Source organism: Hippichthys cyanospilos, chromosome 2, assembly GCF_059441005.1.
Source record: "Hippichthys cyanospilos isolate Australia breed blue-spotted pipefish chromosome 2, RoL_Hcya_1.0, whole genome shotgun sequence".
Taxonomy (NCBI): domain Eukaryota; kingdom Metazoa; phylum Chordata; class Actinopteri; order Syngnathiformes; family Syngnathidae; genus Hippichthys; species Hippichthys cyanospilos.
Window position 1 is genome coordinate 16724063 of NC_142370.1, and position 14810 is coordinate 16738872.

Genomic DNA, 14810 nt, shown 5'->3' on the forward strand with positions numbered 1-14810 from the left:
ACTCGTCACTTGTGTACAGAAACCTTGGGATAATACCCCAAGTAAAATGATCGGCAAATAATCTCCCAAGATCTACATTTCAAACAAATTGGACAGGTCCGAAGATAACTCCCCGTGGATGAGTAACAAGGATGTTTGCGCAAATGCCAAGTAGGAAGGAGAGGACGTCCGGAAGTTAAATGGGAGGAGCTATTTGGCTTGTCAGATAGTGATGATGACTTCTAGGGCTTTTTGACTAATTAATTTTCAGCTGTGTCAAAATATACAGCATTGGAAATTCAAATCATTTTGACGCATAATTTAGACGCATATGCTGAAACTAATGTTGGAACAATACCAACAGTAGTTTGCGTCTATGTCATAGACGCAAACGCTGAAACTACTGTGTGCACATAGACTCTATGTGCACACGTACATTGCCTCGCAGTCTTGTCTCTCCAGTCCTTCCACTTCCCTCCAAAACCGCAACAGTAGGTTACAAAGTAGAAATGCCTCTAAAAGTATCGTAATTGTCATTTTAATAACACAAACGTTTTGATTGGACAGCAATGATCGACAGCATAGGCATCAAACTACAGTCCTCAAGGGCCGGTATCCCGCATGTTTTCCAGTTCTCTCTCCCCAACACACCTGATTCAAATAATTAGCTTATTGACACCCTTCACATGAGCTTGAAAATGATCCTAATCATTTGAATCAGGTGTATTTGAAAGAGGTTCGATAACAGCCCTCGGGGACTGGAGTTCGACACCTGTGATCTAGAGTAAGTAACCACTAAAGTCAGGGGTAAACTGGTAAACTTATAATTGCATTTTTGAAAAATTCACCCAAATTGAAGTGAAAAAAAAAGGAGTGGGGGGTTGACTTATAAGTGAGGTCGACCTGTACCCAGAGAAATACGGTACATATCATTGCCAATATCAACTAGTATTCTGGAAGAAGAAAAAAAAATAAAGAAAGCAAAGTACCTCGAGACAACTATAAATGAAAATGAATTCATTTGTGGGTTGCTGCAGAGGCTGACTGTATTTAAGGCCTTTAAATGAACGTGGTCCAGTCTGATGACGAAGGTGGTGCACACTGCTAGTATAGCACATGTCCATATGTAGATTATAATTTGCATGGCTTCCTATAAATTATTGACTTTCCAGACATCTCAGACCAAACAATCAAGAAAATTAAATAAATTGGACATTTCATTTTATCTATAAAAAACAAAATGTAAAACATACCATAAAACATGGCTGGGAGCTTCCACGTAGTGCTGGTAACTTCATTTGAATGCGAGGATACAAAGTATTCTGTCATGATATTATTTGTGTTAACGTTGTCTGTATGCTGTATGCTACATGAACTATAACCACTAATAATCTGTTAACAATTTACAACGTTCAAATACTGTAGTTACAAAGTTGTCTTCCATCTGGAATTATAGTAGAAGAAAAAACAGCTTTTTGATTTTTGTTTTTCTTTAGCATATTTTGTGGTAGTAATAGTTTTTGAGAGGTGGGCTCTCTGACCTCTGAGGTTGTAGTCACAGAGCTGGTTAACCCTGAATTGGGAACAGTGGTCGTTTTCGGCTGATAGTCAAAACGGGTAAAAACGGCCTTTATGAGGCACACGTTTTTCTATTTTTAACTCTTAAACAGGCAAGAATTTTATGGGTACATTAGAATTTTAGCAATAGCTGTTACGTACACTTTGGGCGTTTTGCCTGTTTATACTATCAGCCGAAACTGGCCTCTGTGCCCAGTAAAGGGTTAAAAACTTCCTCGGTGTCAAGGACCTGGCTAGATAGTTCGATAGGCTCGATGTTGCAGGCCTTCCTGGCATCGCAGAGATAGGGAGCAAAAGTGAAAGAGGAGTCAGGGAGTTAAGATCTGCATTCACCATGTTTTGGAGAAAAGAGTGATGTGAAACAAAACAAGAGGGCGTATTTAGGATGGTGAATTCATCAGCAAATGAACACATTCTGAATGACGCTGCAATGCAGTTGTCAACGGTGTCTGTACATGCCTAACCCTTACGCAACTCTTGCGCTGCCTTAAATGAGATAAATTCTCGCGAGGAAAGCACAGCTAAAATAATTATCACCAAATTATTAGCTGTTTGAAGTCACTAATGATTCCAATCCATGGGTTACATCAAGCATGTGGGTCACATAAAGCCAACAAGGCCACTTTCTTTTCGTGAAAAAAAAAACAAAAACAAAACATCTTTGAGTTTTGTCTTCTGAAAGTGACCATCCACTAAAGACTCAATCAGTAGTGGTTTAGTTTTAAGCGAAAGAGCTTTTAATTGCAGTTGAACAAGATCGAATATTAACAGGTTGTCGAACCAGTTCAGACGTCACGTTATACAGTACTATGTGGCCTTGTTATTACAGTACGGGTAGGCGCTGCTTTAAAGCAGTGACGTGACGTGTTGTAAACACTGCATCTACGAGATCAATAAATGACGGTCAACATATATATTTTTGAAAAAAGACAAACGGCAATCATTGAAGCTGCAAAAAGTGAAGCGTATGTATACAGAAATATATGCCGTGTGACTGCAACAACTAACATGAACATCACTTTATTACTGGGGGAGAGAAAAAGGAAATTACTGTTGAGGATAAAGAAAAACAATGGAGTAGGACATCTGAACTGCAACAAGCCACACGGCAGGCCAGAAAACCAGCACATGTATGTAGGCATACACGCACATCTGTTCGCCTTAAAACATGAGCACTCTTGACTCTACAACCAACCTCTTGTTAAAGTGGTCAGTAAGGGCACTCTCAGGGCCATTACTGAGAGGACAAATATGCCCATAAATGCCCAATACATCAGAATCCCTACCGGAGCTGGACGCGGGACTTCTGTTTGTCTTTTGGGATGTTAGGCCGAGACCAGACAAGACATCTGGCTCCGGATTAATCCAGTGACTCTAAAACCAACTTAAGGCTCCAGTGGCCTAGAACAATGAAGGGTTCCAGACTCAAACTATTAAGGCAGCTAAATTTAAATATGGTGCTGACGCGAGGAACCCGTTGATTGCCTAAAGTGGCAACACGTGAAGTTGAGCGGTGGTAGAGCAGTGCTTTCATTTGGGTTGTCAAACGTACCGCCCATGGACTGGTTCTGGCTCGTAAGTGGGTATAATCGGGCCCGCGAGATGATTTTGTAAAGTATAATAATGAGCTGAATTTTTTAATAAATGAAAAACTTGATATGTTTTATGACTAATAGCAACGTTAATATTTTATGACTAATAGTGATGATGTACTAGGTTTTTTTTTTTAGGCAGTATTAAATAAGAGAATAAATAAAAGTATAATAAATTTGAAGTAGTTGTTTAAAAGTTATATAAACATTCGCCATGATTTTATTGGTCCAGCTTAGTTGGGAATAGATTTTCCTCCTTGCGATCAGCAAGCTTAAACAAGTTTGACACCCCTGCTCTGCATGGTGCAGTGGTTCTCAAATTGTCTACCTTCAGAAGGAAAAACATTTTTCTCTTACATCAAGTTGTGGGACACATTTTTAAACCATTCAAATGTATCTTACAGAAAAATTGCACAGTGAACTTGTTTGTCCTTACAAAGATTCTGAGAGTCAAATAATAAATAATCAGGTAACAATGAGTCCGAAGGTAAAGAAGTGAAAACGAAACACTTCAGCTGCTCGAGAAGAAGAACAAAAGACATGTCGAAACTAAACAAATAAACACTTAAAGTAAAAAGTAGACTTTTCAACCAAAATAGACTTGTTATATCAGTGGTTGCGATATGAAGATAATGGCAGATGCTACATGTAAGTTCATTCTATATTAATACATCTTACTGAGACATTAGTTATTATCTGTTGTTGGTTTTTGCTCACGTCTTGTAAATGTAGCTTGAGCAGACTTACTTTGTCCTTTTTATTGCACAAACTTTAGGACTCCAAAAATGTTTCTGTTGGGACCCATAGTTTTTTAGGATTGCAAGTCCCGGGGACCAAACAGTATTCTGAGGTAAAATGACCATTGGTAAAGAGTGGTGATGAAAAATTCATCAGGCAATTAGGAGATTACCTCTTCTTCCTGTTGAAAGGAAAACATTTTCTGGCATAAAAAGGCATACCTATCATCTCTTCTGCATGGTCAGAAGAACAAACAGAACAGGTTAATTTAAGATTTTTTTTTAAAGTAGTTCAAACAGTAAACCAAAAAAATAGAAATGCTGTAATATTAAAATGGTGAAAAAAGATAACGTAGAAAAGGGGTGGATTGATAATTTGACTAAAACTTGGGTTAGGTTTAATTATTTTTTTAGATTTAAAATTGCAGGTCCAAGTGCCCAAAAGAAGAAGATCAAGACCAGTAAAGGACAAATTCGGTGCAGTTTTGGGCTTTATTCTTATTGGATTCAATCAAATTGGAGAAGGAGGACTTTCTGGCAGCTGAAAGTGCACGTTTATAGTGTTTAAAACTTTAAGCCCATGCAAGGCAAAGAGAGACAGATTTTGTTGCCCGCCACCTTTTCTCAAATATACAACAATAACATTTTAGTGAGAGAGTATGTTCTAAAAACCAGGGCACGGATTTATTAGCATGTATACATGAAAGTAAACAATAATACAAAAATATTGAATATATTGAACATTACAAATAGTTTACTTGGTTTGGCGTGACCTTCCCTCCCACTAATTTAAATGAGGGCACCAGACACATTACTTAATTGGCTGCCGTCAGCAGTTATTTTCCTTAGTGAATCATCAACACACCTTTAAAGCACCATTAATTATAATGCTTTTATTTTCTTTTTAAAATACTGTACTGTGGACCAGAGCAGTGTCTTGAATGTAGCCCATGCGATGCTAGTTCCCCATCCGTGTACTAGAGGAACCCATACTACTGTCTATAAATTGCTTGCGGGGTTTGTGAACACACAATTTGAATCTGATTGACTTAGCCCAACCTTATACTATCAAGAGTTTTCAAGAAAAATAAAATAATATTCAATGTTCATTCATCCATTTGTCATTAATGTGCATCCACATTTGTTTATGAATGTAAAACAGAGCTATTCTGTTTATATATATATATATATATATATATATATATATATATATATATATATATATATATATATATATATATATATATATATATATATATGTATGTGTGTGTGTGTGTGTGTGTGTGCGTGCGTATTTGTGAATTAATTACTTTTATTTAATTATTTAATGAAACATTTATTTATTTTGGCACTTTCGGCCCTCCATAGCTTTAGACAAGTTAAAAAAACAACAACACATTCCTCATGAGAAACTAGTCTACCGCAATACATTGTATTAGGTTTTTCCAAATCATGTTTTCTACAGAATCCACAGAAAACATCAGAATCAATCCATAAATCTTTGTATTATTATTCAGTTTATCGCTCTCCTCGAAACACAACGCGTCAAGTGGCAGGTGCTCAATGTTTCCATATCATTGGTCATTTGCATACGCTGAGAAGTGGATTTTACACAAATAGATTTAGTCATTACATTAGCATTAAATTTTAACAGATTATTTACGATATTTAAAACGTGTTTTTATTTGTTTTTCTTTCTGTAGTTTTTTTTCCCCTGTGCATCACGTTGTAGATTGTTGTGTTTATTTGGATTTTACTTTTATGTTTGTATTCTTTTACAATCCTGTCGGCTCTACAGCAATGGTGGCATTGCAAAAGAGAATCTGTTCTCATTGGCCTTATCTGGAAAATTGAAGGATGAATGTTAAAATTTAAAAAACATTTTAAAAGGTTATTTATACATTTTTATTAAATGCAGGTTTTGTTTTTCTGATGTTTTTTTCTGTGCATTGTAATTTGTTGCATTTATTGGTAAAGCATTTGCTTTCTTCTTATTTTACAATCCTGCCTGCTCTTCAACATCAGGTTGCCACTGCAAAAGAGAATCTATTCTCGTTAAATGCTGTAAATATACCGTCGGTTTGTGACTGCCTTTAACGTAGAAATTCAAAACAAAAATGGTCACTTACTGAGCCTCAACTTGAGTCCGAGCCAGCTCCGCGGAGGCGACTTGTGCAGGACTGAATTCATGGTCCACTTGTTCGGAACCATGGAGGCATGCGATCCTTGACTTTTGGTGGTTTTTCGTTGATTTGATGGGACGGGGAGCCCACCGGTTCCCAGCAGGTTCGCGTGCCGCCGGTGGCGTGCACCGATGCTAATGGCTAATCACTCGCTGACTTTGGTTCGCAGTCCAGTCGAAAGCTCTCCCGCATTGTACTAGGCTCGATTCGGATCTCACATCACGTCAAGCGCGTGGATGGCAAAGTGCGGCTAAGTTGGTAGCGTGTATTTTTTAAGCTACCCTAACATGTTCAACTACAACACGCACATCCTAACTCTACGCGGTGGAGGAACATATAAAAATTAAATGCTCCTCTGGGGGAAAACAAAAAACGCCGTTCGTTGAACTCGGCGTGCAACTTTGCGGCTAGCGGAAAAAAACACATAAACGTTCTCGGTGGCGTATTAAACTAAGTGCTATTCCTCAGAGAACTTTCAAACAAAGTGCTGCTTCTTCTTTTTTTTTTTTTTTTTTTAGCTTCGTGTCCCCCTCCAAAAACCGCCGACCGCCTTCCATTCATCCGTTTTAACTCTTTATTCTGTAGTACAGCGTAAATGCCCCTAGGGGCGCCAACTCGTTGTTTATGACTGCATTTAGAGGGTGAATACAGGTATTGCAGTTAAAAAAATAGATATACATAAATATTTTGATGAATAAAATAATCCGATATGATTGTCCGCATCCCAACGCCTCCCAGCACCACTCTGATTGAGTTTTCATGCTAATTTCCGCTGCCAGTGAGTCTGTGACTCAAGTAGTCATCCTCCTCCTGATTCTTCAGCAATAGGACAGCTGTTATTTCTGTCATACTGGGACACGTGGCTGCATTCTTGTTTTCAGTGAGTTAATACAGAAGGCGAATATCAGAGTTTACCTAAGATGCAGGTTGTATTTGCGTCTGGCTCTCTTCTGATCTTGAGACTTCCGGTCATCTGGCAACCTGCAGGATAATCCTCTCACACTCTCCTCAGCTTGTTTGTAAAAGCTTCTTTCTGTTCTTTTTTTTTTTTTTTCAGAATTCATGCAAAACCTCAACCATCTCCAAAGGCACGTCGCACTGTGCTCAGACAGCAAATCACTGAATAATTCCACTAGAAAGTCCAGTAGATTTGCAAAGTAATTCAAAGAGCACATTCTTGATAGTAGATTCATGCTCTTGTCTGAAGAGCCACGATCTCAGATACAAATGAGGTGAGGGGCAGGTGACCTCAACCGTAACATTGTGATTACGGAAGTATGGAATAGCTTCAAGAGAATTACATACAGTACCAAATAGACAGAAATCAGTTTGTTTATATGATCAGTTGAAGTATCCTCATGCTTGCATAAAATAAAGAAATGCCGCGAATGACAAACAAATCTGAACTCAGCATTAAGAAAACCAACAAACATTTCCTGCATTGTTTAATTCTTAAATGTTGAGAAATATACATCCAAATTACAGTACAAATTGATGACTCCTAAATGCAATTCATGATGGAACTATGGGCACTGCTGGTGAGGTCACACATGCTCTTGCCTTTTGTGCAGTACTATAAGATGTCCAATTCCCAGCTGGCGCACATAAACCCAGCCACAGGCAGTCTCAGGCATGGACAAAATTTGGGTGTGTATCACCACTAAGAGCATCCGGGGTAACAACTGCGTGAAACAAATCATGCAAGTGACTCACTGAGGCAATTATCTTTGATGAGACAAGTCAAAAGCCAAAACAACATAAATAAACAATTCAACAATATAATGAGTTGCCTGGGAAACAGACCTTGGGTCGCAGCCTCTGAAGCTAACCATACAATATGCTGTATCGTATCACTATAAAAAAAATATGTAAAAAGATAGTCAAAAAGACTTGTATTATGAGAGAATCATGTTGAAGTATATTGTTTTGCTACAGAAGGGACCTGTGCACTTCACAAAATAGACAGCATCATGAGGAAAACATTTTAAGGAAATCCCGAAGCGACGTCTCAAGACATCAGCCGATTGCACAGTACACAAAGATGAATGACTGTTGACACTCAGAAAAACACAGCTAAAGACAATTTACAGTGTCCAGTATACCCACTCAGCATGTTTTTGGAATGTGGGAGGAAACCTGAGTGCTCGGAGAAAATCAACGTGGGCACAGGGAGAACATGCAAACTCTACAGAGGAAAGCCAGAGCCAGAAGTGACCCCATGGCCTCCGCATGTGAGGATGATACGCTAACCAGTCTTCCACTGTGCTGCCCGGAATAATATTTCACAGGTAAAATTCAAGTGGGGGCTTCCCCTTTCCAATGTTTAAGTATTGGATAAGAATGTAAATCGAGTAAAAACGGGTTGATGATTAAGCAACGACTGAATTTCACCACTTCTGCATTGCATTGATGGTAACGTCAACACTCCCAATATGGCCGCCACGTAGGCGCGTACGTTAAAGTATTTCCGTCCCAAAAACGTGACGTCACGGAACGCGACTTTAGCTAACTCGTCGCAAGTAACGAACGTTTTAGCGCGCTGCAGAGCTCCGGAACTCGGCTTTGACACAAGGACCAACAAACAACCTGAACCGGAGCCACGGCGTGTCGACAAGTATGAACTCCTGGACAATGAGACGTGTTATGTGACAAACATGAGCTTTTTGCTAGCACTAATGTAGGGGAAGCTGTTTTTATCTAATAATGCCTTCAATGTTTGCATCTGCATGGTTCACATTGACAGAAATGGGACGTTTTAGTCGTGTGTATTCTAGAGCTCGCGTGAATTTTTTTTAAATCTAATTTCTTCACACTCACAGACTGGTCGATGGAGCGTCTCAGACGCTCGTCGGCTAACGGGCAAGCCACCTCACGCCACAACAGCGAAGACCAACAGCTGAGCAATGAGGGGGAAAACTGTGGCTCCATGGATAGACAGAATGGCAACGAAAGGAACGTGAGAAAGGAAACAAGGAGCAAGTATAGAGACATCATCGATTCAGTCCAGCGTGAGTTGATGACTTTAGAGAAGGCGGGGCTTGATTAGTTTTTGTTTTGTTTTTTTCGTCTAACGCTTGTACATGTTTGATTTCAGGAAATAGAGAAGATTTAATGAGCCCTTCAAACAACAAACTTACAGAGGTTTTGGAAGAGGCAGACAGACTTTTCAACAATGGTATGTGTATTTTTTTTTTTTAAATATAACTTCACATTGTTGGACCAAAACTATTAGATGGGTTCATAACATCTCAATACTGCGTTTGTGATGTACTTTTGTCCAAACACATCCTCTGATCAAGATCTGGCTAAAATCACCCCCAAGTGCATGGCTGTATATAGTGCTCTGTATACTATTAGGCCAAAGGCAAGTTTGGCTTTTGTTATCATGACGACTAAATGCAAAGCCTGAACGTTTGACTTGTATGGCTTCAACTTACGTGAGAAGAGCCCAGAGTAGAGAGAGAAAAGACTGGCACCCATAAAGACATCAAATGCATTCTTATTTGTGGGGGCAGCTCTTCATATTTTTTGGTGTAAGTGCCATATGAACACATCACTAAACGCAATTATCTTCCACCACCTCCACATTGTTGACAACACATGGAGCAATAAAGTATGTGCCACTGATCAAAAGCAAATGCTGGGCGGGATAACACTAATATATGCATTCAGTCATGAAAATGAATGTTTTCAGTTTCTAAAATTTTAATGTAGATTTTAGTAGAAATTGGTGCCTCGTAGTACTTTCTGACAGCCATGTTGCTATTGGACAGTCCGAGAGACGAGTGAAGCGGTGCTGGATTCCAAGTTCCTTGTTGTGGCCACAGACCTGAACAACGAAAAAGCCTGCCAGATGCAAGATGAAGGCAGTGCTTTTGACCTCACTGCTTTTGCTCAGCACCTCGTAAGTGATTCAATTTGATTGCATATGAGAATGATAAAGCAGGTTCATCTGGGCTTTGGATGCCCACATCTTTTGTTAAAAGGTAGGTACAGACCTGCAAAAAATATGAAATGTGTTCCACTTTAATCTTTCAAAAAACTAGACTTATGATAGTTTTGAGTGCAGATTCTGATAGGCAGGATCTGAGTAAATGTATGTAGTAATTTACAGGTCTGTACCTACCAAAAAAGATGAGACCTCCAAATATGGTCCTGAACTTAGGATTCCATTCAAATTTGGTCTAAATACCAGTGCATCTTCAATTTCATGCAGATGCAAGTTATTTTTTTGTGTTTGGGAATTTGGTAGACCGCCTTGCACCAATCTGGGCATGCTGGGTACAGAGAGGCCACTCCCCCAACGGATCTGACATTTTGCTAACAAAGAGTGAACTGCCCAATGCTTAAAAAGCGGTGCGTCCTAAATTTTGTGACCGCATAAGTTCAGCTTGTCATGTTTGGGATTTTGGCAGACACTACTTTGCCTCAATATTTGTTCCGGTGTGCACGGCGCATCTTGCAATTTCATGGTCAAAAGTAGACAAACCCACACTACAAGTAAAAAGATATTGATGAAGGTAACCACGTAGTCTGTGTGAACGCAGTAGAGTATTACAGTTTGCACCGTGATTCCATCACTTGTTTTGTAGGGGGAAATTAGATTGTAGTACATTTTAGTGAACTCTTGATGGGCCCATATAGTAAATCTCAATAAAGTATGGCTGGATGTCCTGACGCACTTGGCTGAAAGTGTCAATGTGTCCAAGTGGAATGACCCTATGTTTTATGCATCCGCACTAATCTAAACGTAGTATTCTGATTATAATTGCATTTATGCAACATGAATTAATCAGTGAAAGCCACTGTTTGTAATCTGTCGTTTTGTCGCTTTTTGTAGAAAATGATAATGCAGTTGCTTCGGGTTTTAATTGGTCGTTACCGGAGCTGTCACCAACTGTGATGTCATATTCGAAGCTGTGTTTCTTCAGTCAAAAAGCATTGATGCGGTGACTCATACCCTGTTAGCCTGAGATGACTTTTGTCCTTTTGACAGCTCTCCTTCATGGGTCTCAACCGGCTTGAAACTGGGGGTGAGGAGCTGAGCAGAGATGAAATCAACGGTTACCTGCCCAGCAATGCCTGGCAAAGAGTAGCTCTGAGAGCTGGGGACTGCTTTAGGACTGCGCCGGCCTTCCACTACATGTGCGTGAGGCATCAATTAATCAGATTACAGGATACATTTATGGCAGACTACAGTGAAGAATTCAATGAAAACAAAATGCAATTGATGAATTTATTTGCCGGCCTTCCACTACATGTGCGTGAGGCATCAATTAATCAGATTACTGGATACATTTATGGCAGACTACAGTGAAGAATTCAATGAAAACAAAATGCAATTGATGAATTTATTTATAACTGGTTTGATTAACACTTGGGCTTTTTATGTCATTGCATGTTGGTCATGATGGTGGTATATTGAGAAGTTTTTTTTCTTTTTTTTTTTTTAAGCAGTACTTGATGTAAAATGTTTGCAAACGACTGGTTTAATGCACCCTATACACCATTGGTCTGAAACTCCAGTCCTCGAGGGCCGCAACCCTGCATGTTTCGACGCTTCTGTCTTAAATACTCCTGATCCAAATGATTAGCTCATCAGCAAGCTCTGCAGGGGCTTGAAAATGATACTAATTCTTTGAATCAGGTGTGTTTAAGAGAGCAGTATCAAAAAACATGCAAGATCGCAGCCCTCGAGGACTGGAGTTTGAGACCTTTGCTTATACGCTCCACAACACATCAGGTTGGGTTCTTTCCATTATGAGCCACCTCCACCAAAGCAAAAGACGGCACGACAAAAGAGAGCCCCCAACAAGGAAGCAAAAAGGATCATGCCCACTCAGGTAGCTATGACACATTCAGGCCCCTTTCCCATTCAAAGTTTTCCTCACCTTATTTAGTCAAAGTGCATGCTTTGCATGAGCAATATCTTACTGGACACCACCAAACAACAACATCCCCAAAGTACTGCATACAATTACGGTATTTACCTTCTGCCATCGTGGATGAGCGTTAAATTGTTGTGTTGATCCCACGTTTTGCATGCATCAGCTAAAAAAGCTGGATGAGACTGAACAAGAAGCCACAGAGAAAGAGGTGGAGCGGATTCTCTACTGCCTAAAGCGTTATCATCAAGATGACAGTGAGTTAACAGTGGACCATAAAGCCTTACCGCTCTGCCAAAATTGCCATTTAATGCAACTGTGCTTCCGTCACAGCGTCGTCACCGATATCATACTACGAATTTGTTATTGATCCTGACTCCTTTTCACGCACAATCGAGAACATTTTCCACACATCGTTCCTAATCAGGGTGAGTTTCCTTTGTAGTGAAGGTTCAAAATGGATTCTGATCTCGCTATCGTGACTCTTTGAGTGTCTTTTCAGGATGGTTTGGCACGAATAGGTTTGGACCAACACAAGATGCCATATATCGGTAAAGGAACATTGCATTGATCCGTCAGTTACAGGAAAAAAAAAGACAAAAAAAAAAAAAAATATCCATTACAGCACGGGATATTTTTTTTTCCTTTTTTTCTTGCACCTTTCAGTTCCTGTGGAGGAGCTAGGGACGGAAATATCTGCAAATGCTGGAGGGTCAGACAACCGTGTTGCCTCTATCGTTTCCATCAGCCCAAAGATCTGGAAGGTGAACATGTCTTTTTGCATTAGTTCCATTTAAAACATCTCAGGCTAAAGTTCGGTAATACAGAGTTTAACATCTGTTTACACATGACGAGAGGACAAAAACAAACCAAAAAAAGTCAATGACACGTCACATACAATGTCTGTCGTCATGTGGGTACTCATCAATGAGGCAGTCAGATTGACAGAAAATACTACACGCTTGGCCGTTAGCTTGTTTGAAAACTAAATTGTAAACACTTCAAATTCAACTTGACTTTATGTATGTACTTACCCAGCATGTGATAAGTTGGGACCACGTCTTATGTTTTTTATTTATTTTTTTTATTCTGCTCATCTTCCAAGGAGCTGATAGATGCATTTGACATCAGAGACACCATGATTCCACCTCTCAAAAGTCAATGATGGAACAAGTTGTATCTCCCGGAACCCACTGTTGTGTGGACGAATAGATGGTTTGGATCTTAAATGTACAGTATTTTGATGATGCTATTATTTCTAATATTTCGATATTAAAACACAGAAAATGGTACTGGCTCAGTTTCAAAGATCGTCTTTTTGGCCCCATGAAACAAATAGATACACTTATCATACAAATGGATGTAGATGTAACCTTTGTTTTTCGGTGAGGCGCAAATCTCCTGGCATCTGTGTTGTGGACGATAAGACATGAGTGTGATTAGACACTTTTACTGTACACAAAACACGAGCTCCACACAACCTTAGCAATGCACTAAGGAATAAAATGTTAAATTAGCATGGTTGGCGAAATAGCTCCTAACAATACAGTGCCACCCACAGCGGCGTCGAACTGAAGTCTATTGCGAGTCAGCCATTTATACCCACTGCAATCAAAAGGTGGCGCTGTAGACCCAAACAACACGGTGAAACCACACTTTGCTGTTCTTGTGTATGTCTTTACTATTTGCATGCCAGCACAAACCTGTACAACATTGTCCAAATCCTCAAAGTCAAAACCACAAGTTCAAAGGTTCATTCCAGTTTGCCTGCCGGGTGAGTGGCACGGTCCTAATGCCCACCACAACACTAGCATTAGCATCGAGGCTGTGTTTTTGACAGTGCCATTGGGGTATAAAGACAGCAGACAGAGCTGTAGGTAGCAGAGATGGTTTGGACGCGTCCGGAGGGGAGATAGTTAATATAATATAGGTAAAAAGATGCAGTATTTTGAAGTGGCTTTTTAGAGGATGGCCAAAGAGGAGGTTTATAGATGTCAAAGAGGACCCAAAGGTCGTTTGTGTGAGAGTAGAGGATGTAGCAGACAGCTTAGATGGAGGCTATTGATTCGCTGTGGCGACCCCTGAAGGAAAAAGCCAAAAGGAGATGAAGAGACTAGCACTGAGACCTTGCTTTGCTGTGCTCAAACGTGAGGCTCATTCGATAATGGAAAACGGCGATGCGGAGGGGCGTATGGAAGGTTAAAACAGAAAAAATGAAAGGGATAAATCACAGGTGTCGAACTCCAGTCCTCGAGGGCCGATATCCTACATGTTTTCAAACCTTTTCCCTCAAAAACACCTGATTCAAATGATTGGGATCATTTTGAAGCTCCTGCAGAGCTTGCTAATGAGCTAATCATTTGAATCAAGTGTGTTGGGGAAAGAAAACCGGAACACATGCAGGATGCCGGCCCTCGAGGACTGGAGTTAGACACCTATGGGATAAATGATTCTTGAACATTTATACTGCACTTCACCATAGTCCCCGTCAAGGGCTGAACACTTAAATGGAGATGAAGCACTTTTATTGCAGTAGAAACAAACTCTTTTGTGTGGGACGTGCATAAATGCTTCTTATATTTGATGCTTAACATTTGTAATATACTGTACTACTCATACGTGTACTATTAATTGTTCTGTAATTGGGAATTGTTCTGTATGATTTTCAAAATGTGTTATATATGGGAAAATTGCTTTGTTCATCATGAAGCTCACTCGGCCAGTCTCCTCCGCCATGCGGGATGAGCTATTGCCTCTAAAGGTCACTCAGGTTTAGAACTATATGCTTTATATGCATTATAGACCTATTACTAATGAAAAATCATACCCTAGCAATAAAAGCAAAAAATACAAATC

The 14810-nt window shown here is 39.7% G+C and overlaps 1 protein-coding gene across 5 annotated transcripts in view; it reads left to right on the plus strand.

Annotated features, from left to right (window-relative positions):
* nsmce4a (NSE4A component of SMC5/6 complex) overlaps positions 1–14808 on the plus strand; it is a 21420-nt gene extending 6612 nt beyond the window's left edge. The window contains exons 3-13 of one of the 5 annotated variants that reach the window (XM_088406967.1): positions 8005–8357; positions 8889–9077; positions 9164–9244; positions 9843–9973; positions 11066–11214; positions 11813–11912; positions 12121–12211; positions 12288–12382; positions 12457–12505; positions 12621–12718; positions 13060–14808. In XM_088406967.1, the coding sequence (XP_088263093.1) occupies positions 8897–9077; positions 9164–9244; positions 9843–9973; positions 11066–11214; positions 11813–11912; positions 12121–12211; positions 12288–12382; positions 12457–12505; positions 12621–12718; positions 13060–13119 (1035 nt within the window). In that variant the 5' untranslated portion in view covers positions 8005–8357; positions 8889–8896 and the 3' untranslated portion in view covers positions 13120–14808. Of the gene's footprint in view, positions 1–8004; positions 8358–8539; positions 8747–8888; positions 9078–9163; positions 9245–9842; positions 9974–11065; positions 11215–11812; positions 11913–12120; positions 12506–12620; positions 12719–13059 lie in introns of those variants that run through there. The other 4 variants (XM_088406958.1, XM_088406975.1, XR_015864290.1 and 1 more) reach the window with 4 other exon arrangements.
* Positions 14809–14810: the final 2 nt, after the last annotated feature.